Consider the following 26,566-nt stretch of genomic DNA (forward strand, 5'->3'; position numbering starts at 1 on the left):
CGCTGGTGTCTTTAGAGTTTTAAAACGCTCACCATGTTAAATATGCTCACAGTATCATAACCATTATGGCAACGTGTTAAATTGCCAGCTATGCTTTACTCAATTGGTAGCAAGGCAATAGCTTTCTTTTAACTTTTACATTTACATTCTCTGTATATACAGCTTACAAAATGACGTAGAGTAAAATAACAATCATCCTTCCCGAAACACATTAGACTCTTAGAAACCTTACAGAATATATATGAGAAACGAGAACTGTCCAAAACCGCAGTGTCCAGGCATTCACTGTGGCGAACCAGAGTCCTCGACTCAACATGTGGCTTTGATAAGTCTGTGGCTCCTGGAGTTTTGCAATCTAAACTTGAGTTTATGGATCTGTGAGGAAAATCTGCATGGACAATATTTTCCGTGAGAAACTGGAGCATCAATGAACTGAGTTGAAAAATCTTTTCCCGTTTATAACTGGGCCTCACCATTCTCTCCAAAGTCATTAAATCTTCTCATGAAACCAAGACCAGTTGGGTTTGAAAGCACAAAGTATCGGGAACTTTGGAAACGGCTAAATTTGCTGCATTTTCCTGTAAACAAAACCGTCTGTGTTAAATTATGATAGTTCATTCAAATTTTTTGTTGCAAATTATTCATCCTCATGATGATCCTAACAAATCTAACTATTTTCTGTTGGACAGAAATTTTTTCAAATGGTGGATCTTGGTCCACATCCAGACGTGTGGTTTGAGTAAAATCTGAATGTAACAAGCAATGAATTATTTCTAAAAATGTATCAAAAACAATCCAGGTTTTTTAAAAGATCAAAAGTAATCAAAGCAATCTATGATGTCACAATGTGCAGTTACATTCCGCTAAGAAAGCTTAAGCATATCTGTATTTTTTCACCCATAGTGCTGCACATCTTCACTTGTGTGTGATAGGAATTCCTGGCCAGGACCAAACAAACCAAGAGAACCCAGAATACTAGTGTGAACACCTTTCTTTTTAAAATAACATTTTCCAAAAATTCTAGTTTTGTGTTTGGCAGAAGAAAGTATTGAATTGTGGAATAACACGGGTGAATTTATGATGACAGAATTTCCATTGTTTGGTTAAAATACAAGCGATGCACAATTTAAAATAGTTTTAGTTATAATTTAAGATTGTTCCACTAGTCAAATATTAGACAGCTAAAAAAACAATTTCAGCATTAAAACTAATAGGCAAGGCAATATTTACATAGCACATTTGATACTAACTGGTAATTCAAAGTGCTTTACATAAACACACTGTAAAACCCAACAATCAACTTTATCAAATGAAATGAGCGTAGTTAAATTAAAATTGACTGAAAGTTAATTCTACTCATTTGAAAAGAGTTTTGAACTCAGTGTTGAAGGTTAGGAGTTCATTAAATACTTTATTATTTCAACCTAAATTGATTAAGTTCACAGTACTCATATAGATTAGTTTTTTTAAACTCATGCTTTGTAGCAATGGGTTTCCTTAAATAGTATGAATAGCCTTAATTTTTGGGCTTTACAGTACTCAGTTTGAGTTTTCATTTATTGGCTTTCTCTGTGCTCAAACTGCTTTATTTACTGAAATGGACTAAGTTCACAGCACTCATTAGTATCATTAAATCATTATTTTTATTTTTTAATAATTATTTTTTAGGGGTTTTCACCTTTATGGGATAGGACAGTAGAGAATATTGACAGAAAGCAATGAGGAGCAGAGAAAGGGGAAGGATCGGCATAGGACCCGAGGCGGAATCAAACTCGGGTCACCGTGAGCACCTGAGTGCATGTGTCAACGCACTAACCACTAAACCACTGGCGCCAGCTAGATTAGTTTTTGAACTTAAATGGTTTCTTGCAATCGGTTTCCTCAAATGATTTGAGTTACCTTATCTTTTTGGGTTTTACAGACAAGTATAAGAAAGTAAAACAAATAATAAAAGTAATTAAAAACTGATTAAAATAGGTTAAAATGTGTTAAACAGGTAATTAAATAATGTAAAACAAAAGAAAGACATAGCACAGTGCTCATTCAGTAAAGGCACATCTAAACAGATGTGTTTTCTGTCTTGATTTCATTCTAGATTTGAATGTGCCTAATACATCTGATCATTTGTGGAAGCTGATTCCACCATTGGTAGCTGAAGGCCGATTCATCCTACTTTGACTGAACCCTTGGAATTTCTAGTTTATATGATCCTAAAGATCTGAGTGATCAGTTAGGTTTGTATTCAGCGAGCATATCTGTAATGTATTGAGGTCCTAGACCATTTAGTGATTTACTGTATAGACGAGTAATAATACTTTAAAATCTATTCTGAATGTAACTGGGAGCCAGTGTAAAGAACTGAGGACAGGTGTGATGTGCTCTGATTTCCTGGTTCTGGTCAGAATCCTGGCAGCAGCGTTCTGGGTGAGCTGCAACTGTCTGACTGTGTTTTTGGGTATGCTATTGAGAAGTCTATAACAGTAATCCACTCTGCTGCTGATAAAAGCATGAACAAGTTTCTTTAAGGCCTTACTGAAAACAAAGCATCTATGCAATGTTTCTGAGATGACAGCATGCTGATTTAGTTACTGCTATGACATGACTATTGAAACTCAGATCTGACTGCACAATAACACCAACATTCTTGACCTTATTTGTTGATATTTGATCCTTAGAGCCAAGGTACGCATTCACCTCAAAGAGCTTAGAACAACCAAGAGGCGACACAATAAAACGTTCCATTGCAACAGCAGCGTCCAGCAACAGCCATTTCGGAGTGAAATTGATCGGCTGTCCATTGGATCTTATTGCTGTCGTGATAGCAAGCAGCTGCTTTGTTTTTTATTTATTTATTTAAAAAGCCCATTAAAGCTGAGATACAACCTGAAACACGACAATACAACACTTACTATCACAATCATCAGCACTTTTAATAGTTTATTTTACAGACATGCTGTTGTTCTATTGGAGTTTTCATTCCAAAATGGCAGCCAAATTGCAAATTGCACTAGAGTGTCGCCTCTTGGTGATTCTAGGCTCTTTGTTCACCTTGAGAACTTCATTTCTGTTACCAAATGCAATGACTTCAGTTTTCTCTTTGTTTAACTGAAGAAAGTTTTGGCACATCCAACTGTAAATTTCATCAATGCATTGGCAGAGGGTGTCAGTAGGGCTGTAGTCATTAGGCAGTAAGGCTAATAATAGGAATAATAGGAAATGTATTCTTGAGCACCAAGTCATTATATTAGTATGATTTCAGCAGGATAATGTGACACTGAAGACTGGACTAATGGCTGCTGAAAATGCAGCTTTGCGAAAAGCAGTTATTTGCATAAGCATTTGTTTTTAACTGCAATACTATTTCAAAACAGAGAGCTAGTGTAACGGACGTCAGCCAGTAGGTGCTGTGCAGGTAAACCTCATTTCTCTGACCTCTAAAGATGCTCTAGCGATATGTGCAAGAGGCCATGGTCTTTAGCCTCCTAGGTAGAGTAACCGACTCCCATGCAGAAGGTCAACGGTTCGATATCAGCTTGGAGCGGGTAGTGTGATGTAGGAACGGCAGGGTTACATTGGTGCCTTTACCCAGATGGGAGTGAGATTTACAGAGGTGAGTGTAACAGAGGCCAGCCAGTGGGTACTGTGCAGCTAAACCTCACTCCTCTGACCTCTAAAGGTGCTCTAGCGACAAACGCTAGAGGCCATGGTCTTTAGCCTTCTTGGTGGAGCAACCAACTCCCATGTCGCCGGTTCGATACCAGCTCGGTGCGGGTTGGGTGGCGTAGGACCGGCAGGGTTACACTAGCTGCCAAATAATTTATTAGTGCAAAGAGAAAGGGTCTTAGAAATAAAACCGATTTTATTACACTACATTAAAATTTATCCCTTCGTTATTTTGATAATAGCGTTTGACTCCACTTGCTTGGCTATGTGCAGCAGTCTCTTGTCAATGCTCATAGAAAAAAAAAAGTTCTTTATAGTAAATAAAAAAAAAAAAAAAAAACACTGCCATGCTACAGAGAAAATAGTGCCATTACTGTTATTTAGCATGTCACGCACAAATACATCTCTCTTGAGACCAAAAAATACAAATCTCCAATTCCAGCAAGAAGAGCTCAGAGGTGTGAAGCCAGCATGATCTGTCCTCGGAGGGCTGGAGGTGACTGGTGTGTGTACAGAGGGACTGCAGGCGGAGGATCAAACAGGGCCAAGGGACGGGTAGACTCTGCAGCTGGGTGCACTGGGCTTCAGGCCGCAGGCAACAGGAGCCCAGCTGGGAGAGGCTCTGGCTGGCTGCAGTAGAGAGTGCTGGCTGTCTCTGGGGCCTGTGCCCTGTTGCAGGTAGTTCAGCCATCTTGCCTGAGGAGCAGAGGGGGATGAAAGGCAGGCACACAGATGTCGCCCCTGCTGGGGACCGAAGGCCCAGCCAGGAAATGTCATGTTTAGCAGCTGGTATGAAGCCTCCCCTCCCTTTTGGCTCTCTCTCTCTCAGCCCCCTTCACCCATACATTCACTCAATCACTCATCAATGACACTCACACAGATGCCAATACAGTCTCAACACAAAACATCCAGTCAAACCAAAATAAATATTCAGACACCTTCAAAATTACTATTTATTTGGCTAAAATACTAATTAAACAGGACCAGACCTTAGGTCATCATAGTTAAGCTGCGTCAGAACTAATTCATCTTGATAAAGTCAGATAAATGACAGAAAGGTACAGTATGTAATGGACTGCAATCAACCAAAATAATTCAGAAAACTGTTTGGTAATAGTACGGCAATATCGTCACAACTATAATACTTTGTTTGGGTCACCCTCAGCCTCAGTAACAGCCTGTAGTCTTCTGTCTGCTGTCAAACAGCTTCATTAAAACATAAATGTCAATATTATTCTGACCACTTTGGTATCCTTTTCAGATCCTGTTGGTTTTTAGTCCACTGTATTAAGAATCTTTGTATTAGATCACAGTACTTTATTTTTACCAAAATGATATCTGGTCTCTGAATAATTTTGGGTTTGACTGTACATCCTTGAGCTTTTGGTTACATGTTTCTGATGCAGTTACAACAAAAGTGAAGTTTATTTTGTGTAGGTCATGGAGGAGAAGCATGCAGAAGAGGCTCCTGATGGTGCGGGTGGCAGCTGCACGGGCCAGACTGCTCTCTGTCTCACCCACAGGGTGGAAGAGAGAGAGAGAGTGAGAGAAACAGCATCTGTCTGACTTTCCCTACGGACACATCCCTTCTAACACACCGGCCCGGACAGGCTAAAACGGTACAGTAAGAAGGTCACCTCTACTTCTCTTCCCCCCCCGTTTCCCTTCTCCAAACTGACCTGACCTGCTGCAGCCCCCATTAGCCATGGCCGTCCCAACACTGTTGCCTCACTGAGAGGCAAGTGTGACAGGCAGGATGGATGGGAACAATCCCTCAGGGACCAGTGATGAAATGTCTTTTCAACATTTTGTCTTTTTGGTTTGGTCAGTATATAATGTTTTTTTTTGTTGTTTTGTTTTTATTTAGTCAGTGTTTTTCATATTTAATTCATATTTATGTTTTAATATGAACCAATTTCTATACTCCATTTATGATTTTTATTTTTATGAAAAAGTGCAAATATTATATAGAATTATATTTAGCTACTACACTTTTTTAGTATATATATATATAATTAAGTATAAATATTCAAGGGTACCGAGGTGGCGCAGTAGGGAGTCACACAGCAGGAAGGTCGCTGGTTCGAGCTTCGGCTGGGTCTGTGGCCATTTCTGTGTGGAGTTTGCATGTTCTCCCTGAGTTCGCGTGGGTTTCCTACCGGTGCCCTGGTTTCCCCCACAAGTCCAAAGACATGTGGTACAGGTGAATTGGGTACACTAAAATTGTCCATAGTGTATGTGTGTGAATGAGAGTGTATGGATGTTTCCCAGTGAAGGGTTGCAGCTGGAAGGGCATCTGCTGTGTAAAACGTGTGCTGGATAATTTGTCGGTTCATTCGGCTGTGGCGACCCCTAATTAATAAAGGGACTTACCCGAAAAGGAAATGAATGAATGAATGAATGAATAAATATTCAAACATTATTTTAATTCAGCAACATTTAACAAAAACACAAAATTGGCCTTGTGAAAATGTAAGGTCCAAAAATGTATTACTGTAAAGCATTTTTGTAAATCCTTTATGCTTTAGTAATTCATTCTGTGTTTTAGTGCGTTGTTATGGAAAGAGTAAGTTCACACGGCTCACATTCTGACAAGCAAAATCCTGGAAAAAACGTTAGATGTTTGGTACAGCATGTCACACATAAAAAAAAGTCCATTAATATGTTTTTTGGAACACATACGTAATGTAATATCATTTAAATAAGAACATTCTACTAAATATGTTTTGCATTAAAGAAATTCAGACATTGTAAACAGTGAAAGACTCTCTTAAGTGATGAATTCCACATATCGAATGATCTGGGCATATCTATTTTCAAAATGTTAACAATAATTAAGCCCTTTAGTGAACTCAAATGAAAATGAAATTATGTGTTATCTGGCATATTTGGAATCAAAATAACACTTTTTTTTAATCAAAGTGTACACAGAAAGAAGAAATCCCTGCATGTGATTAGCATTTTTCCTTATCGCCAACACAACAATAATCTGATAGTAACATTGTGCTTTGGCTTTTTCGGGAATAGTTATTGTGATCTCCCGATTGCAACAGAGAAATACTTGAAAATGTCTCTAGACGGATGGCATTTCATGCTGTTCAGCCTTATAATCTTAAAATGTCAGCAAAATCACCTGTTTTGTCAACACTTTAGACATTATGCTAGAGAATCATTCAAATACTAGCTATAAAGTAATGTGTGTGAATGAGCAACAGTTCCTGCTGTTCTGACGTCAGCTGGAGATGTGAATGAATGGCGGAAGAAAGTTGTTTATATAAAAGGATTTTTAGACTCTCTGTGTTTGATATTTTATTTATACACGATTATGCCAATGAACTGTTGTATAGACACATTATCACACTCATAGCAGTGCAATAGGGCTGTATTTTATAGCCATTGGTGGGACACTAAGGCCAACGCATGCCTCCCACCAGTGCCGATATACAGCCGTTTCACACTGCTACTCGTGTGATATTGCTCATCTTTATTAAAATGCTTCTGCCATATTTCAACTTGACATACATTTTCCAACATCTAAACGGTTGTGAATTTATGCTATATTTTGCAGATCAAAGTTTTGATTATGTTATCATTTATGCTGATTAAACTTAAAAGTACCCCAAGTATCCATCAACTTTAATTCAATTATGAAAAACACTATTTTTTTTAAACGCATTTATATCATTTCAATATATCATTGATTGTCATTATAGTTGATGAAATGAATAAACTTTTTTTTTTAACCCTTTGCTAAAAACATAAACGTTAGTTATTATGTTGGCATGATTAGCACTGCTCAGGGATGGTGTTTGGATGAACAATCAAATACAGCAGCCCAATAAAACAATCACTTATTCCCCAATGTGCTGACACAACCATCCAGTTAGTAATGTCATAATTAATATATTAAATGAGTTAATAAAGTACAGTTGAATAGTGGTTTCCCATAAGGACTGAGGGGCGATCTTGAGAGTCGTGTGGATCTAGAGCACAGAGTGTCTGATATGTGAGGCGTGTTTCTTTCTAAGTCTCCCCAGAGAACCCATCTGTTACTGCAGAGCCATGTCTGATTCAGAGAAGAGCCAGCTGGGCATGAGAACTAACCCAACTCCCGCTAGTCTAGGCACACTTTAAAACACTTTCACATACAGGCAGATGCAGAGCTTTTGCTAACACCACTACCAGGTAATCATGCTATTTGCATAAAACAAGACCATCAGAAAGAATGAAAAAAACAACAACAACAACAACAACCTAAGCTTCAAAATAATGTATTCAACCACAGCCAGAAATAATCAGAAGCGGCATAGTTCTTCCACATTTGGTAAAAAGCATGTTAAGTAATAGGTTTTTATGTGGAAGGAAGAAAACGCTCCTCTTACCAGAATTAGTGGATAGCCCAGATGGGGTGTATGGTTGGTAGATGGCTTGTAGATGCCACTTATTTGGCCAAAAACAAGATCTTGAATCCAATTCTGGCCACAACAGAAAGCTTATGGTGAGATCCAAGAAAAAGCAAGAGTCCAATTTACATATACATCCTAAATTGGAAGAAAGATTCAAGTTAATGAAAACCAAAACCATTGAAAACAGTTTGCCACCGTTTGATTCATACCATTCAGATTACAAACGCTTTAAAGTTTAAATCTAAATTTAAATTGCACTGTAAAACCCAACAGTCAACTTTATCAAATGAAATAAGTGTAGTTAACTCAAAATTTACTGAAAGTTAATTCTACTCATTTGTAAAGAGTTTTGAACTCCGTATAGAAGGTAATGAGTTAATTAAATACCTCATTACTTCAACTTTCTTCACAGTTCACAGCACTTTTATAGATTAGTTTTTTTTTTTAACTCAAATGGTTTGTAGCAATCGGTTTCCCTGTTTTGAGTTGCCTTAACTTATTGGGTTTTACAGTACTCAAATTGCTTCTTTTACTTAAATGGATGAAGTTTCCCCCACAAGTCCAAAGACATGTGGTATAGGTGAATTGGGTGGGCTAAATTGTTCGCGGTGTATGTGTGTGAATGAGTGTGTATGAATGTTATGGCAGTTGGAAAAAAAAAACTAATACATGAAACAATATGTGCCATCAACACAATTTAGCGGCATGCGTCATTTATTTTTCTATACACTAAAAAGTTCAGACTCCATTAGGAATATGAGAGCTTCAGTGCAGCCTAGATTTTGAATCCATTTAAAGGATTGGATGAATATCCAGAAGGTAAGAGGTGAATAAGAAGGAGATAACAAAAGCCTCAACAATGCGTCAGATGGGATAAGGTTTCTGAAAAACTGGAAAAGCTTATGCTATGTTAGATACAGCATGCAGCAGCAGGACTGGGCAGTTTTTGCAGAGTGATAAGTGAAGGTCAGCTGGGCATCAAGGACAGATCTCAGACTTTCTATCCACTAGGAGTCCGTGTGACCTTCAGCAGAGACTGAAAGTAGACAGAGTGGGTGATTTCTTAACTTGGAGGAACAGGACAGGAGCTCTGACATTTTAGGAAGGTAACCTTTCTCTGGTGCAGACAGAGAGTCTGAAGAGAAAAGAAATGTAAAATTTGCACAGTTGGTGATATTTTAGAGATATTTGTATACTATATATAAACTTTAACTTTATTTAACATGTTTTTATGCTTTGTTTAAATTTTAAATAGACAGTTCATCAAAATATGCCATCTTCAAGTCTTTTTTTCTCCAGTAAAACACAAAAGAAACTTTTAGCTGAAACCTTGATTTTCTAACTATTATTCTATTATTGTTTAGTAAGTTTATTTTAAATTTGACAGGACATAGTATCGCAACACAAACACACACTCAAATAAATATTTGACTTATAAAAATACTACTATATAACTTGATAAACAAACAAAGTAAAAACAACAATTAAAAAACATCAAACATAACAAATTATAAGTTATCCATACAACAATTTTAGAGCACGAGGAATGAAGGAGAGTTCATGACATTTAGTTTTACTCCTGGGTATAGCAAATGTCTTGTGTCGCCCAGAATGTAGGATGACACTTTGCCTTAGGCAGAAAATAATGCAGTGGTGATAAAACAGTCATTGAGTATTTTAGTGAGAGTACATTTGGTAGCTTCCTCACGCCTTTCACTTAGTGTTGGAAAAGTTGAAGTCAGAAAAACTATTATCCGACAGCATCGCTTTTGAATCCTCTCTAACTCCTCAGAGAGACCTTGGGGTAGTCTGCCTCATACTCAAGAACTGGCCAAATAAAGGTCAAGTACACTTGAACATCACAAGGAAAACCTGCCTGTTTGGCTTCGCAAAGATAGTACATTCTGTGATGCGCCTTCAAAATCATGTACTTAATGTGGGCATCCCATGACAGATCAGAGGATATTTGCGCACCCAGCGATTTATTATCAATAATTTACAATCTCAGCAAAGTTTGTGGAGTGTGAGCTTCCTGATACAAATAAGACATGCAAAGATGAAACTCACATGAGCTGACAATTCACTTACACAGTGTCCACATACACAACCTCAGTCTGTGAGACTGTTGTTTCACAGACTCCCAACTCTTATTATATCTTGTTTCTAGTCCAAATATATAAAAAATTATAGATGAAGAAGCATTTTCTAGACAAGCAAAACATATTGTCTTGTTTTAAGAAATAATGTCAAAATTAAGTGAGTTTTTCCTTAAAACAAGCTAAATAATCTGCCAATGGGGTAAGCAAAATAATCTTATGTCGAAAGTAAAAACAAGATTATTTGGCTTACCCCATTGGCAGATTATTTTTGCTATTATTATGTTTTAAGGAAAAACTCAATTTTGGCATATTATTTCTTTAAACAAGACAATATGCTTTGCTTGTCTAGAAAATGCTTCTTAATTTAAGAATTTTTAAATATTTGGACAAGAAATAAGTAAAAAACTTTAAGTAAGAAAAGCATTTTTTGTAATCTGCAAAATATATGAACATTTCTTTGATTAAAAACTGAATAAAATAAATGATTAAATAAACAAATAAAACTCACCTCTTGGATGGCCTTGGAGTAAATATACAAACAAATTTGGGTTAACGCTCTCTTAAATTGTTTTAGTAAACTTGCTTAGTGTTTTTTAGTATACATTATTAAGTATTGTTTAATTTCTGCTTAGCATAATATTTAACAAGTTTTATTACGTACTAAAAGATCTGAAATGTTGTCATTTTAATAAATAAGTGTTTTTAATTACAGTACCAACAATGACTGATGAGAAAAAACCTAACACAAAAACAAAGTGACTGAAATGCAGTAAATATTGGATTTAACACCACACCATAATGATTGAATATCTACAACAGTTTAAATGAGTTCAGCAGCTGCTAAAATGCTGCTGTTCACAGCCTGCGCTGATTGGAGTTAATGATGATAACAGTAATACTAAGCTAATAGCGCATATCTGATATTACACTACCGATGGAGCAGCTACACAGTATTTAGTCTGCAGGAAGCTCACAGACACTTCAGCAGTTGGTGAAGTGTGTGGTGGTTTGTCCTAGCAGCAGGCCTGTTTAGGCTTTTCAGGGCAGACTGCGGAGGTTGGTGAAGGCCACAGAGGATACAGGGACCATCGCGCCTGCTTGTCTCCATCTGTAGCTGAAGCTGGTAATTATAGTTGGGAGAGGCGCCCGCAGCTTGATGCCATCTGCCAGCGGGACGGCAGAGCCAGGCTGAAGCGGGCACAAAGGCCCAGTGAAGTTCCCTTAGCTGCGGCCGACAGGAGGACCAACACCTGCCAGCGAGCCACTGGGTTTAAGCTGATCGGATGGGGCACAAGAAGAAGGAAAGTGAGTTCTGGTCAAAGATGGTGAAAGCAGTGGGTCAAAATCCATGACTGACATGCTGCTTTTGCACAATCATAACGCAAAACTTAGACAAAATGTGAAATTGGACTGCTGACTTTACAGGATGTACCTGCTTTGAAAAACTCAGGCAGTCATACCATCTTGTGGCTGAATGCATGTAGTGCAACTAAACAACAGCACAAGAAGGACTTAAAAGCTAGCATACCGAACACATGCTCACAACTCTAATTTAACATGGAAGTGAGCATAGTGACAGGAAGACAGCTGTGCTCCTGTCTCTCTCTTTCATACATGTTGGCACAGCACAGGGCTCTGCAGTCTGCTCTTGCATGGCCATGCCCTACCCCTGCTCTTGCCCGTCCTGCGTGTCACCAGAGCTCATGTGTGAACCGCTGGTGAGCGTGGACACAGATGGTGCGGGGGGAGCAGCGCATGAATATATGATGCTGGAGGGTGAAGTGTGGCGGGTCGAGGCAGATGCCCGCTGGCCCCGTGAGAGCCCCTCTGCCCGGTCAGCCACAGCCTTTCGGCTTCCCACCAGATGCTGCTGCAGAACCCCAGAGAAACCTCTCACACTCTCCAAAAGATGGACGTCAACGTGTTTGATGGAGTATTTAAGATGGAAGGAAAACTGTGGAACTACTTGTGAGACTTTACAGAGACTCAAATGTGCGAAGACCCATTTAGGCTACATCAAGGAGTAACTACTAAAAAGTTCTAATAATCATCTGATTGGAACAGTGGCATCCCCACCACAGTTATAACCTGATATTGGTGAACTTTATATAACTTCATGTAAACTATATCAAATGTTTTATATCAGCTGATATAGATTTTTGACAAAAAATGCTGACATTGTGATATTTTCCCCGCTGCAATATATATTGTGATATTTCACCACATGACTTGGCTCTATTTGGCATTACTTTAGATTGATAGGGATGATTTGTATAGGAGTGAAATATAAATATATGTAATTTATTATATACATATAATAAACAAACTGCAGTCATAAATAAACACAATGGAGAAAATGTTAAAGTTGAAATAAACAGTGATTTTTGGTCTTGGGGAGTGTCTAAAAGTATTCAGAGACAACAATTTAGTAATGAAATGTAAAAGAGCATTGCATAATCTTCTTTAAATAAATAATTCCTTAAAATGTATTTTTCAAAACTTTTTTATGCTATTTATGTTCTCTTAAGGGCTGCACAGTGTCACAGTGGGTAGCACGTTTGCCTCACAGCAAGAAGGTCGCTGGTTCGAGCCTCGGCTGGGTCAGTTGGCGTTTCTGTGCGGAGTTTGCTTGTTCTCCGTGTTCACGTGGGTTTCCTCCGGGTGCTCCTGTTTCCCCCAACAAGTCCAAAGGTGAATTGGGTAGGCTAAATTGTTCATATTGTATGTATGTGAATGTGTGTGTATGGATGTTTCCCAGTGATGGGTTGCAGCTGGAAGGGCATCCGCTGCGTAAAACATATACGCTGGATAAGTTGGTGGTTCATTCCGCTGTGGCGACCCCAGATTAATAAAGTAACTAAGCCGAAAGAAAATGAATGAATGTTCTCTTAAAATACTTTAAACTCCTTAAATGTTCACATATAGGCCTTAAAAACACATGGACATTTTTGACTTTCCTTATAATGGTTAAATTCTGCAGAGTCTCCACAATTCTCATGTGTTTTGGCCTGTGGATTGTTGTCTTCTATATTCATAACTCAACATTGAATATCCTGCGATGTGACTATTGCTGACACACACATTGTGAGATCAATGCTCAAAATATATATTGTGCAGCCCTATAGTTTCAGCCATATAAGTTACTGTGGGTTTTGCATATGCCTACTATTGTTATAATACTCTGAGAATGATACATTTAACCATACTGCTTTTTATATAGTTGAGCAAAAATCATTCAAAAACCATAAAGTAATAAATGCATTTATCTAACAAAACAAAGTAGTCTAATATTACTACACAATTTAGATTTTACAAAACTACATTATAAAAATAAAATAAATAATACATAATGATACATAATAAACAGAACTGTATGTTTTTATTTGTTACTGTGCTCCAATTGTATTAATATTTATTAAGTATTTCACTTCTTTACTATGTTTGTGTTTTTGGATAATTGCTATCCCTAATTAGACTAATAAATTAACATTTTAGACTTGTGTTTTTAGTAAGTACAATAAGTAATAGGCCTACTTGACTTTAACATGAAGTTGCTCTCCCTCAGGTTCAGTTCTTCATGGCTAAAGAAGCGGCTCCCTCTGTTGGTGAAAATAAATAAATGATTCTTCTAAAAAACAGTTGAAAATGTGTCGAAAATGTTGGTTGGGATTTTTGTATAATTAATTTTACTTTATATAATTGATAGCATAAATATACCAAATAATTGAAGTGTAATTAAAACGGGCTGTTTTAAATGTTGAAAGAAAACAATAACAGCAAATCGTGTACAGTCACCGCAAAACTAACTTACGCGTTTAACAAACAGTATTTCGGCCTTTAAAGAATAATGTCAAATGACGCAAAACACGTAAATTTTAGTAAAAAAAAGAAAATTGTGTTCTTACCTGTAGTATGCATAATTTACAGGAAACGGCAATTTTGTCCAGAAACTGATGTAAACAGCCGAGAACTTCAGTAACTAATCACCGACGCTGCAGTATGCAAATTAGGCTACCTGTAAATCAGCATTTAAACCATAAAGATAGGCAAGATACAACAGAATAACACTTTTAACGAGTTTAAAGCCCCTTGTAGTCATTCAATACTGATGAGAATCAGCATTGTAGATACTTGCCAATCCTGTCTTACCTTAATACATTTTTAAAAACATGCATCAAAGTTTTTAAGGTGCTAAAGAGTGGCCTACTACGTGATCACGAGGATGCGTCTTTTTGCGCCAAAGTAGGCCTCACATAGCTTATAGCTAACCTGTAAAAAAAGCACATCACAATAGCATAATTTTTGTAACACTGTATAACAATAATTCATATTTTTACAGTACTGCGATGGCTGGGTTTAGGGTTAATAAATAATTTTCGTGGGTAACCAGCTATACTAATAGAGAAGAGTCTAGATCCAGACCTGTTTTGACATTACTGTGACGTGTACTGTGTTGGGTTTAGAGTTGGGGTAGATGTTAATAAAATACAATAAATGGCAAAATTTTATATAAAATATGATTAATTCCAGTTAACTTCAGACCACAGCCGGATCTAATCTAGCAACAACCAGACATTTTATCACAGAGACTGGAAAAAAATGTAAACACCCCAAAAAAGCTAGTGACACCTGGAAAATAGTTTTGATATTTTAACTGTATTTTCTCATTGGATTATACAGAACTGTGCACACAACAACCAAGTGCTTTTATTAAAGGGCCACAGAATATGTATTATCCTTTTTGGTGCAGCCTACACTCCTGAGTGAAAAAAAACAAAAACAGCATATGCTGGTAAGGTATGTTTTGATGCTGGTCTTGCTGGTTTTGATGGTGGTCAGAAATTCTGGCTCAGATTTGGCTTAAATCTGGCACAGCAGACATTCATCTGGCACTGGCATACAGCATGTGGGCCAAACATGGTAGTTCTGTCTTTAAGGTGGCACACAATACTTGGGCCAGATGTAAAATGTAGTATTTGTCTCAGATGTTAGCAATTAATATGTGGGTCGATTCGAGAAAAAGCACGCTCATATCATAGCACGCCTAAAGTGCAATGCTTTATGGGTTTATCAATTTTATTGCAGTTGTGACACCAATAAAAATGGTCCAGTTCAGGCTCAGTTACAGGATATTGACTTGACTGAGACATGGCCCAGACATGGTTCATGTTTGGCCCTTGTTTGGAAGCCAGACTTGGTCCAGTCATATACTTTAATTCACTGCGGCATGTGGGCCAAGAAAAGCTGATTGTGTGGGCCAGAGATATTTTGCTATGTGGGAAGGCAGCAAGACCAGCACTGAGACCAGCACTGAAACCAGCAAGGTTATATTTTTCTATAACATATACATTTGGATGTACTAGTTTTTGGACCATTATCATAAGTTATTTTGTTAGATAAGCTCCAGATTTGGCTTCAGTACTGACTAATTTAATGTATATGTACAAATATAATACTGTATAGCTTCCAATTAAAATATGAGGTCACACTTTATTTTGATGGCCCGTTTGTTTAATTAAGTTACATTGCATTTACATGCCAACTAATTCTCTTTAGATTATAAGTAGACTGTTAGGTTGGGATCAGGGTTAGGGTTAGTGTCAGTTAACATGTACTTGCAAAGTGTCTCATAGTCAGTTAAATGTCTGTAGAAGGAGCAGTATCAACAGATACTAAGCAGACAGTCTACTACTACTCAAATGGACCATCAAAATAAAGTGTTACCAAATATGAATTTAAAAGATACATTTGTGAGGGGTGTACTTATATATGATGAGCACTGTAAATTATATAAACCTGCATTTTAAAACTATGACAACCAAAAATGTTACAGCTGTATATCTTTCTGCCTAAATATATATTTCCCCTTTTTTATACTGTGAAGCTTAAAGTTATGCAGAAGACACAGCCAACCAAGCACATTGCAACATAATAATATATTTAAACGTGAAAAATGTGGATACACATCACATACAGTTAGCTACAAAAAGTTTCAACACTTAAAAAAAGTTACAAAAACATAAATGAAAACGAAAGGCATATTTAGCTGAAGAAACAAGAACAAAAACTAGGTGTTCCCTAGTCCTCAACCAACTCTTAATATGCTAGACGCATGGGCTTAATAGTCACATTTGGCAAAATTTTCCCTAAAGTATTACTCCTCCCCCAAAATAAATTAATTAAATAAATACAACTCCATGAGTGACCTGAAAAGTAAGAAGTTAAGCCTCGCTGGCCTGATTACTCTGACCTAAATTGGCAGGCACATGGTAATGCAGGTTGGATCTTGATCTTCAACAGGTTGCGAATAAGACCCTCATTGGTTGGAAATACAAACAAAAGCCAACATATGCGTTACATCAACAAAATTATTCTTTAAATGACACCTTTCACGTTGTGCTTACAACATTAGCATACAATAATGATCCATTTGTGATAGCTTAGTGTTAAACTGATTGCTATGAGACCGGTTGTTTTCCATGGTAATAATAAGAATTCTTTCAGCAACACCGAAGCCTACAAGCTTTGAGAAGGCATCAGGTGACACGCCTGCTACGTCTGGTAATTGGGTAGATTTAAATGGAAGAACGGTCCTAAGTAGGAGCATATAGGAAGCATATAAAAGCTAGTGGCAGACTGAGGTGCAGAAAGCCAAACAACCTCAGCCTCCAGCATGCATATGCAATTAGATGAAGGAAATGGCTGAAATATTGAGGTTATGTGAATATGCTACAAGAAAAGTGTAAAAGCACTGCTAATAAATGTATTCCTCTCATACATGTACTGTAGTCAGTAGAATGTCTTTTGTTTTAACCCAGAATAAACAACATTGAAAATAGCTTAACACATGAAGTGAAGAAACACTAAAGAACGGAAAAGATACAAGACAGTTTGTAACAAAAAGACAGTTGTACAGTGTCATAAAGTAACTGTAGTGTTTGTTTGTCTGATTAACTCCAGTGGCTCGTCCAATCAGCTCCTCCGCTCCTCCAAAACACCTTTCAATGCCAGTCAAAACTTTCAGAAGTACAGTCTCCCGAGCAGATGAGCCGTGTTTTTCACCAGTGCCCCTGTATAAAGTGTGCTCAGGAGAAGCAGGTGCGACGGGATCACAGCTGATCCACTTTCAGACAAGCTGAGCGTCACCTCCTGAAGCTGGGATGGAGCTCTAGGTAGGAAGGGGGTCGTCGTCTCCTCGTTTACACTTGCATTTGCAGCAGAGCACGAACGGAGTGGCCAGCAAGAGGAAAGGGGAGGCCACTAACAACAGCAGACCAAAGCCAGCAAAGATCCCCACAACCTGATCCACAGAGATCAGAAAAATTAATAATAAAAAAAACAAAACAAACAAAGAAAATAACGTGCATGAATACTCTAAAATAACTACATTTATAAAATGATTATTCATCTGTGCAGATAATGGTCTGTGATGCTCAAACGAGATGACATTCTGCCACAAGGGGGCAGTAATAACTCTGTGATTGTATCTTGGTTTATCTTACAGGCTCAACTGGTGCGGATTTAGTTTTTGATTGAAAAAAAAAAATGTAAAAATAACTTTCTAAATGAAATGTGAAATCAACAAGCAAACATCGTGCCTTTGAGAGAAATAAAACTGAGATTAATTTTTTTTTTAATTGTGTCATAAACCCTGTAAAATTTGTCCTGTTTAATTGCATTATGTTCGATAGGGGAAAAATAACATGATTTACAGAAGACAAATATACAGGAATTTGTTATAAGCAAAAATCTGGTCAATGTATTTTGAAAGTCAGCTTGTTGAATTTAAGTTACATGTCAACTAATTCTCATTAGATTATAAGTAGACTGTTAGGTTGGGGTTAGGGTTCGTGTAAGTTAACATGTACTTTCAAAGTTTCTTATAGTCAGTTAAATGTCTGTTGAAGGAGCAGTATCAACAGATATTAAGCAGACAGTCAACTAATACTCAAATGGACCATAAAATAAAGTGTTACCAAAAATCTAGTATGTCATATTTAGAACAATGTCCATTTGATGACATATTGACATATCCTCCACTGAAGGATCACAGGGCTGCCACAAAATATAAATTGACTGCAATTTTGAAATCTTTATACACACATTGCACAATCCAGGGCTCCCACTGTTTAGTAGAGTTTAGAATTTAGTTTATTCAATTCACCTATGCCTCATGTCTTTGGACTGTGGGGGAAACCGGAGCACCCGGAGGAAACTCCACACAGAAATGCTAACTGGCTCAGCTGGGGCTCAAACCAGTGATCGTCTTGCTGTGAGGTAACAGTGCTAACCATGAACAAATTTAATTCAAGCACATTCAAAGACATACAGAATGTTTGTTTTTAAGTATTTTCCAGGCCTTGAATCCTTATGTATAAGTGTGTAATAAGAAAATCCATGAAAAAAAAAAGATCCATTTGAGTATTAGTAGACTGTCTGCTTAATATCTGTTGATACTGCTCCTTCAACAGACATTTAACTGACTATGAGAAACTTTTCAACTTACACGAACAACCCCAACCCCAACCCTAACCTCAACCAAACAGTTTAATGAGAATTAGTTGCAATGTAACTTATATTCAACAAACGGACCATCAAAATAAAGTGTGACCAAATATGCTGTAAATGCTCAAAATTTTGTACATTTCACTCAAACACATAACTATGAATTGTAAGTCAAGAGAAACAGAACTCTTAAACGGCTTCTTATCCATCCATTTACATCTGTATATATCTTGGTTTCTTCTTATACATCCATTCACAATGCACTTACTTTAAGTATCTGTAACATCCTGCACAGTAAAGCAAACCATTAGCAAGTGTAACAAAGCCACTTTTCTCCTTTCCACTACAATAAGATGCACCCTACTCTGATGCTTTTACAAACAAGGGTTATTTCAGGTGAACTGAGTGGGTCATGCTGTCTTTAGCACTTCAGAGCTACAGTTTAAAGGCATATGATCACATGACAAATACCTGTGTCCGATGCCAGATGACGGAGGCTCTGGAATGACCCAATTTGTTTCGACATGGTCCTTTATCATAGTGGATCAGTAAAAAGTCATCCTGAGGAGGAAGACATCTTAGCATCAATAACGATGAATATGAAGGGCATGGAAAAAATCAGCCCTCAAATATTGTTCAAATACAGTCCTGCTTCCTTAAACCAATTTTATATGAGAGTAAAACTTTTAATCAGTAAAATCATGATTGCGCTTTGTCCTGTTTTATATTTACAAAAATAATAGCTAACCTATAACGCATTTAACATCTGTAGGCCATTTTCAGATTTCAGGTCTGTTTTACTCCATATTATCAGCAACATCTCACGAGTGATAAATATATAAAAATTTTATCTTTTTTTTTTTTTAAATCAAGATATTTAAAATGGTAAATAAACACATAAACGCAAACAGTTTTTATATATTAATAAATATATTTATTCTGCATTAACATCATTGGAAAAATGGCATTCAATTAAATTATTTTGACTTTACAACTTATTATTACTCAAAACCTTTCACTTTTATGAAACCTATATATTTACATCAAAACAACAAATATTTCTCTGAAAAAATCTTATTTGCACAAGCTTTAAGATAAAAAAAACTTGTGCTTAATGTTTTATAGCACAATGATTCATCAATAGGTGTACATATACAGGTACAACTATAAATTTGACTCCTAAAAATGTGATAAATATGAAGGCTAACAATATTTTTTAACATGATATAGATAATCGCAATAGTCAATTCTACAGAAAAAAAAATTAAAGGTACCAAAATAATAAAAAAATACTGAAACATCAAATCTAATAAGTTATACATTTTAAAATACGTATATAAATAATTTTTAAATTTATAAATAATGAATGATGGTTATTTTAAGGGTCTTCTTTGCCTTATTAAAAATGACAATTTTTGAACATTTCATAGATGGGTTAGGATGTTATTAATGTGTTATGAAAGTTCAAAACATTATTTGTGCTCAATACTAACGTCCAGTGACTCCAGGCAGTACCAGCAGAAGGCATGCTTGCAGTTCTTGCACATCATCTGAGCACAGCCTTCATCCCTCTCAATGTACACTTTACATTTAGGACAGCGTTTGATCGGAGCCTCGTCCTCCTGACTCTTGAGGTTGGAGCTGCTGAAGCAGACACATGAACAGGAAACAAAAGGAATAGGTCACTTAGATTTCTTTGTTAAGTGTCCGATTCCTGTTTCTTGATTTTGTTTTCCTGAAAAAAAATCTTGCTAATAGACTTCCCTACACACAATGAACTCTGAGGTTAAAAAGTTGTTATGTTATGTTATTCAATGCTGCATTTATTTGATGAAAAAACAAAAACAGCAATTATATGACAGATCAATAGACTTTAAGATGCATTTTATTAAAACATAATTAATTATATTTTCCAATGTAGTTTATTCCTTTGATGGCAAAGCTCAATCCAATAGCCTGATATGATGCTCAGGAAACATTTATTTTCAAAACCAATGTTGAAAATCGTTGTGCTGCTTAATATTTTATATCCAAGTACTACTTTTTTTGCATTCTTAATAATAATAATAATAATAATAATAATTGCATTTATTATTATTCAATAAATATCTTCAATAAATATATTAGTTCAATTAAGTAGATCAGTACTATCAAAACAGAAATATTGCATGAAATAATATTGCATATAACATTATTATTGTCTTTACTGACACTTTTGATTTAATTTGTCTTCATCTCAAAAAATTGTTTATTGTTTATGTTTTTTCTAGTCTTCTAATCCAAACAAAAATGTCAGAAAAGTGTCTTTGTAAGACAAATACTCTGTAGGGGTGCATCAGTCAGTCGGAATTGACTGACAAGCAATAATCTGCATCAGTATTTGGTATCATGTTCAAAAACACTCGCTAATACTTTACCACAGATAATTTGATTACACATAGTTGCTTTTGCTTGGAGTGAATGAATCTGAAATAAAATTAGGTTTTAAAAATCTTAACAAAAAAAAAAAATTACCCTTCCGAATTTGTTAATAATAACTTGAGTATTGTGTTTTCTGTTTAACTGTTTTCTGTTGTACAAGTTATTCTAATACAACTTGTTAAGATGGAGAGAAGAAAGTTTTCATTTGTATTTCATTCAAAACTCGATTCATTTTCTTTGTTATTTAAAAAACTATAAAAGGTAGAACCATCAAAAAGTATCAGCTGTGAAATGTAGCATTGTTTAGCTGTAGAATATAGTATTTAGATGACGAATATAGTATTGTTAGAGTACATTTCTACATTGTATTAAAACTGTATTCTTTCCGTCGATAATATCTGTATATTACCTGTATTTAAGGAGGGGAGAGAAATTTGAACAAATAATTTTAACATTTAATACTCTTATACTATTTAAAAAAGTAGTAGTTAATAATACTTTTGCATACTGGAGTACACCCACAGAAAAAAGTTAATACTGTACGATTTGCTGCTGTTTAAAGTCCATTAGTGGCAGTACCCGTTTTCCCCAGGCAGGAAAGTGGTAATTGGCAGCATCTCCTGACAGGCCTGGCCAGTGTGACAGTCAGCCCTGCAGGCAGAGCAAAAGCGCAGACTGCACTCAGGGCACTGCACAGGCTGCGGCAGCTGCACCTCTGCTTCATTCAGCTGGCACACTGCTTGGCATGAGGATGATGGGCACCAGGTTCGACAGGGATCCAGAAGCACCTCTGCAAAGAATAATAAACAACATGTTTGAAATGATGACCTGTTTGGTCTGATCTGCAGATCACTGAGGTATTTATGTTCCAGTATGACATGAACAATCCCATTTCAAATTAAACTTCATATGGAGGTAAAACGGGTTAAAGAATGAACAAACACTTTATTTTCTGAAGTTGTGCTGCTTATTTATTGAGTAGCTTAAATAAGGCAATAAACCTCAATGAACACGTTTATATCTGTGCCAAAAAAGAGAGCCATTGAAATTGAAATTCCTAAACGCTGCTTGATTTTTTCAGTTCAAATCAAACAGATTTTTGATTCTGTTCTCTGTTCATAACATAGTTAAGACTTAAAATGCATTTGTTTTTGAGTCAGGGGAACTTAAAATACATGTTTTATTGTTTGAAAAGTTTTTTAAAATAATTTATTTAGGAGCTATGGATAGCTTATTTTACATTATTTTTTATTTAATTTTTTGTGCTTAATATTTCTCTCACCATTGTAATTTTAATATAGTGCATTTTATAATAAAGCATGATTTTACAAAAAAAATGGCACTCTTAACTTGCATGTTGTCGCCAAACAAAATTTATTAAAAACATGTAGCAAACACGGCACATTCCGAATGTTTGGAGTTTATGAATTTAATCATTAAGGCTGTTGTTGAAATATTTAGCAATATTAGGCACTTATTTGACTTCTTTTTCCATATTTATGATATGTTTTTATGTCTCCAAAACGTGTCTGTGAAGTTTCTGCTGAAAAACCCCATCAGGTTATTTATTATACCTTCTTGAACGTGAGGATTTTCAACTCCTAGTACACTGTAGCTGTTTTTGTTGTCTGTGCCTTTAAAGCAAACGAGCTGGTTCTCCCTGCCCACCATTTTCACATGCACGTCAAAGCCATAGAGACTGCTCGCTATTGCTCTAACTCATGTCTCCATTTTCTGCTGCGCCTCATGTCAGATATACAGCACAGTGACCGACAAGAATGAGAAATACTACAGTAAGAACTTATGGTATGGTATAACGATGCATTTGTTGTGGAGTTAATTAAAGTCTATCTGAAATGATGAGTAATCTCATTACAAATTTTGTGTGAAAGCACACACACTTAAATTTGCACTGGCATGGCAAATCTGACAGAATATATGTTAATATACACTGCTGTATGGATATACGTTATGTTAATGTACAAAATAAACCTGATTTAACGTCCACAAACTGGGAATGCGACTTATTTTATATTTGTACTGACTCTATGTGGCTGGAGTGATGAATTAGATTGTTGTCTTTATTAAAAACATGCGCTGTTTTAGATTTGTTTTGAACTTGTAAAACTCATTCTTGAGGTGCAGATGATCACAGAGAGCTGAACAGATCATGTAATCCCAGTTGCTTTGCACAAGTCCTGTCTTGTGGATATGTTTATATATGTTACAATGGAGACAGGTTAATATGCAGCTGTCAATCAATCCGGTGGCCGGGGAAACCGCACTTCTATGTCACGTTGCGGTGGGCCTCAAAATGAGAGGGATTTGGTTTCTATTTTAATGTCAGGGAATTAAAAAAAGAGACTTGTTGTCTATATATATATATATATATATATATATATATATATATATATATATATATATATATATATATATATATATATATATATATATATATATATATATATAAAAAACTGTGGACACACTATACATACACACAGTTCTGTCAAAACAGCTTACAAATGTTGATTTTCATCATAGTTGCCCTTTAAAAAGCTAAATGCTGTTAATTTTATTTGCAACTACTTTTAAAAAAAGGCACAGCAAAAAACAAAAAAAAAAACAAAAAACAAAAGGTTAAAAAACAAATTAAAAAAAGCCTTTTAAGTTTAAGAGTGAAAGGGATGATAAAAATGTGAGCGAAAAGCTACAGTATGCATATAGAGCAGAGGTGGGAGTAAGTCACATGTGCAAGTCACAAGCAAGTCTCAAGTCATAACCTTCAAGTCTCAAGCTAGTCAAGTCAATAAATTGTCAGACTCAAGTCAAGTCACTGCTTATTTCAAGTCAATCTAAAAATAAATAAATAAATAAATAAATATATATATATTTATATGCACGCACACACACACACACATTTGAAATGACACTTTCATCTCTGGCTTTCTGCTCAGGGGAATGTGTGTGCGTACTACAAAGTCATTAAAATATTATACTATTAATTAAACCCTAAATGACAAAATCAATCTTAAAGTGCACGCACATTTTTGGGGGACAAAAATTATTGAACCTTTAGATTCCAGATAATATTTATAGCCCATTTCACACATACATTACAGATCCATGGTCGGAAATGGTTTCTTGTTTTGCCAAACTTAGTTCTTCATTTTCCCCCCGATAAATTGTTTTTAAAAAGATGCAAGCAAGTAAAAAACAAACAAAAAAAACTGGAATATATCATTAACCAGATTCTTTTAATGCAATTTTTTTTTTTATTAAACTCAACCCCTAACATGTCAAAAACTTAAACATTAAATATTAGCATACAAACACAATACTATCAGTGCTTCTCACAGGTTTGAAATATACTTGAGTTGGTAGCCGGATTGAAACACACCATTTACCCACATCACATAAATAGTTTTCTATATGCGACAAACAAAACATATTTAATTTTTCATATTCAATATTTAAGCTAATGAAATATACAGCAAATGAGAAATAAATGACAGAAAAAGAAATAAAAACACAACATCTCTAAAAATATTCATAAATAATCATAATTTCAAAAATTAAACATGTAGATTACTTAAAGAAAGCAAGCATTAAGAAACCAGGCCGGACAAATTTTTTTAAGTCCCAAAAAAGACATGTCTTTGTGGGTCTGCAGTGCGGGGGTGCTGACAGTTCATGGGTGCACAGAACGAAATGAATCATTCAAATGAATCGTTCAAATGAATCTAATGAATCATTTAAAGTGGTTCTTAATGAACCGAATGATTAAGTCCAGCAAATTCCAAGTGGTGCTCGCTGCAGAGCCATTTGAGGAGAGCTGAGCTCCAGCGAGGGGGAGCTTAAGCTTGAGCTCCACCTTTTTTGCACTTCTTCTACGAGTGATGTCATTGGGGGTAGGGTTAGGGGTGGGGTTGGTGTACGCATTAAAACAGCTTACAGGAGGAGGAGCGACAGCTCATGCTCCCCCTCGCTGGAGCTCAGCTCTCCTCAAATGGCTCTGCAGCGAGCACCCTCTCGCAAATTCAACTGATTCTTTCGGACTGATCTGATACCGATGAGCTGTTATAACTGCGCATGCGTGACTTTCGGTTTTGTTTTGTTTTTAAATGCATAATGTATAACAAACGGTTGTGTATTTAACCAAAACAAGTTATTTTGAGTCATTTAAGTCAAGTCAACGTCAAGTCTCAAGTCATGACAGTCAAGTCCAGGTCAAGTCGAGTCTTTTTTGGATATTTGTCAAGCAAGTCATAAGTCCTTAGTTTTGTGACTTAAGTCTGACTCAAGTCCCCCATCTCTGATATAGATTATGAGGAAAAACTTACCTCGCTCAAACTGGAGTCTCTTATAATGTTGCATGACCTCACCAGCCACCATACACTCAATCTACAGCAGAGAAAACGAAAAAGAAAAATGAGCAAGACAATAGCAAATGACAGAGCAAGGAAGATAATCGAAAAACTTTCAACTCTGAAAACACCTCAATTATTTCTAGTCTTACTAATTTGAAGTGAGCTCACCTCATTCTCCAGCAAATGTCCTTGTTTTGGGCAGGTAGAATCTGGACAGCTAATAGCCGTTTCGAGGCCCTCTTTAATGAGCAGTTCAACATATTGCTTCAAACACTGTAAGAGACAGATTTTTTTTTTTGTCTTTCAAAAAATAATGAGACAACTGCTGTCTGTGGTTATGCATCCACCCACAAACGCTCTGCTCATTGTAGTCAAGCCAAACTCAAACCATAACAGCATTCAAGAGCTGCTTGTAAAACCGGCCAATTTGGCTTAAATCAAGACCTGAGAATGTGTATTAGATTAACTTGAATTTATCCATCAAAAATCAGAATGAAAGATCGATCACAAACAAAAAACAGAAGCATAAAAGTACCAGCTTCTGTATGTAAGGTTCATTAGCATTATAGCTGTACAGTACACATGTGAAGAGACTTTCATAACATATGGTATATACATAGTTGGAAAACACACAGGAATGGTCACTGAAGACACAGTCCTTACCAGACTGCAAAATATGCACTGGCACTGGGAGATGGTGGTCATCTGTTCCAGCGGAAACTCTCCCAGGCACAGTTTACAGGACAGGAGAGGTGCCAGGTCCACGTCCCAACTGGGTTCGTAGCGAGAGCTGCTCATGGTATGCAGATCTGGGACGCTAAGACAGACAGAATGCACATCTGATAAACAGGCAAAAACAAAGAAACACCACACAATATCACTTCTTATAAATAAAATACAATATTTGGATTTAGTTATCAATTCTAGTCTAACTTACAATAATACAAATTCATCTTAATTAATACAATTTATAAAACATTTAGATTTTAAGTTGGATTTTCAGTTCTTATTTGAATTTTAGCAATTCTGTGGTGTAAATGATCATTTCAATAATTATGCTTAGTTTTATTTATTGTTTCAGATTTAATAATTTTAGTTCTAAAAC

At 36.2% G+C, this 26,566-nt stretch overlaps 1 protein-coding gene and 1 long non-coding RNA gene across 4 annotated transcripts in view; both read right to left on the reverse strand.

Moving 5' to 3' along the window:
- The window catches only part of LOC137488586 (uncharacterized), a 30,803-nt gene extending 16,366 nt beyond the window's left edge, over positions 1-14,437 (reverse strand). Inside the window, exons 1-4 of one of the 2 annotated variants that reach the window (XR_012395827.1) lie at positions 14,318-14,437; positions 14,074-14,183; positions 13,703-13,767; positions 8,046-8,204 (exon numbers count right to left, since the gene is read on the reverse strand). This is a non-coding gene — a long non-coding RNA (uncharacterized lncRNA). Of the gene's footprint in view, positions 1-8,045; positions 8,205-13,702; positions 13,768-14,073; positions 14,184-14,317 lie in introns of those variants that run through there. The other variant, XR_011007695.2, reaches the window with a different exon arrangement.
- A 1,652-nt stretch (positions 14,438-16,089) lies between these two features.
- rnf144ab (ring finger protein 144ab) overlaps positions 16,090-26,566 on the reverse strand; it is a 28,279-nt gene continuing 17,802 nt past the window's right edge. Inside the window, exons 2-8 of one of the 2 annotated variants that reach the window (XM_005160676.6) lie at positions 26,125-26,278; positions 25,630-25,734; positions 25,435-25,495; positions 21,674-21,884; positions 20,167-20,317; positions 19,145-19,234; positions 16,090-17,468 (exon numbers count right to left, since the gene is read on the reverse strand). In XM_005160676.6, coding sequence (XP_005160733.1) covers positions 17,337-17,468; positions 19,145-19,234; positions 20,167-20,317; positions 21,674-21,884; positions 25,435-25,495; positions 25,630-25,734; positions 26,125-26,259 — 885 coding nt within the window. In that variant the 5' untranslated portion in view covers positions 26,260-26,278 and the 3' untranslated portion in view covers positions 16,090-17,336. 2 annotated transcript variants of the gene reach the window in all.

Source organism: Danio rerio, chromosome 20, assembly GCF_049306965.1.
Source record: "Danio rerio strain Tuebingen ecotype United States chromosome 20, GRCz12tu, whole genome shotgun sequence".
Taxonomy (NCBI): Eukaryota; Metazoa; Chordata; class Actinopteri; order Cypriniformes; family Danionidae; genus Danio; species Danio rerio.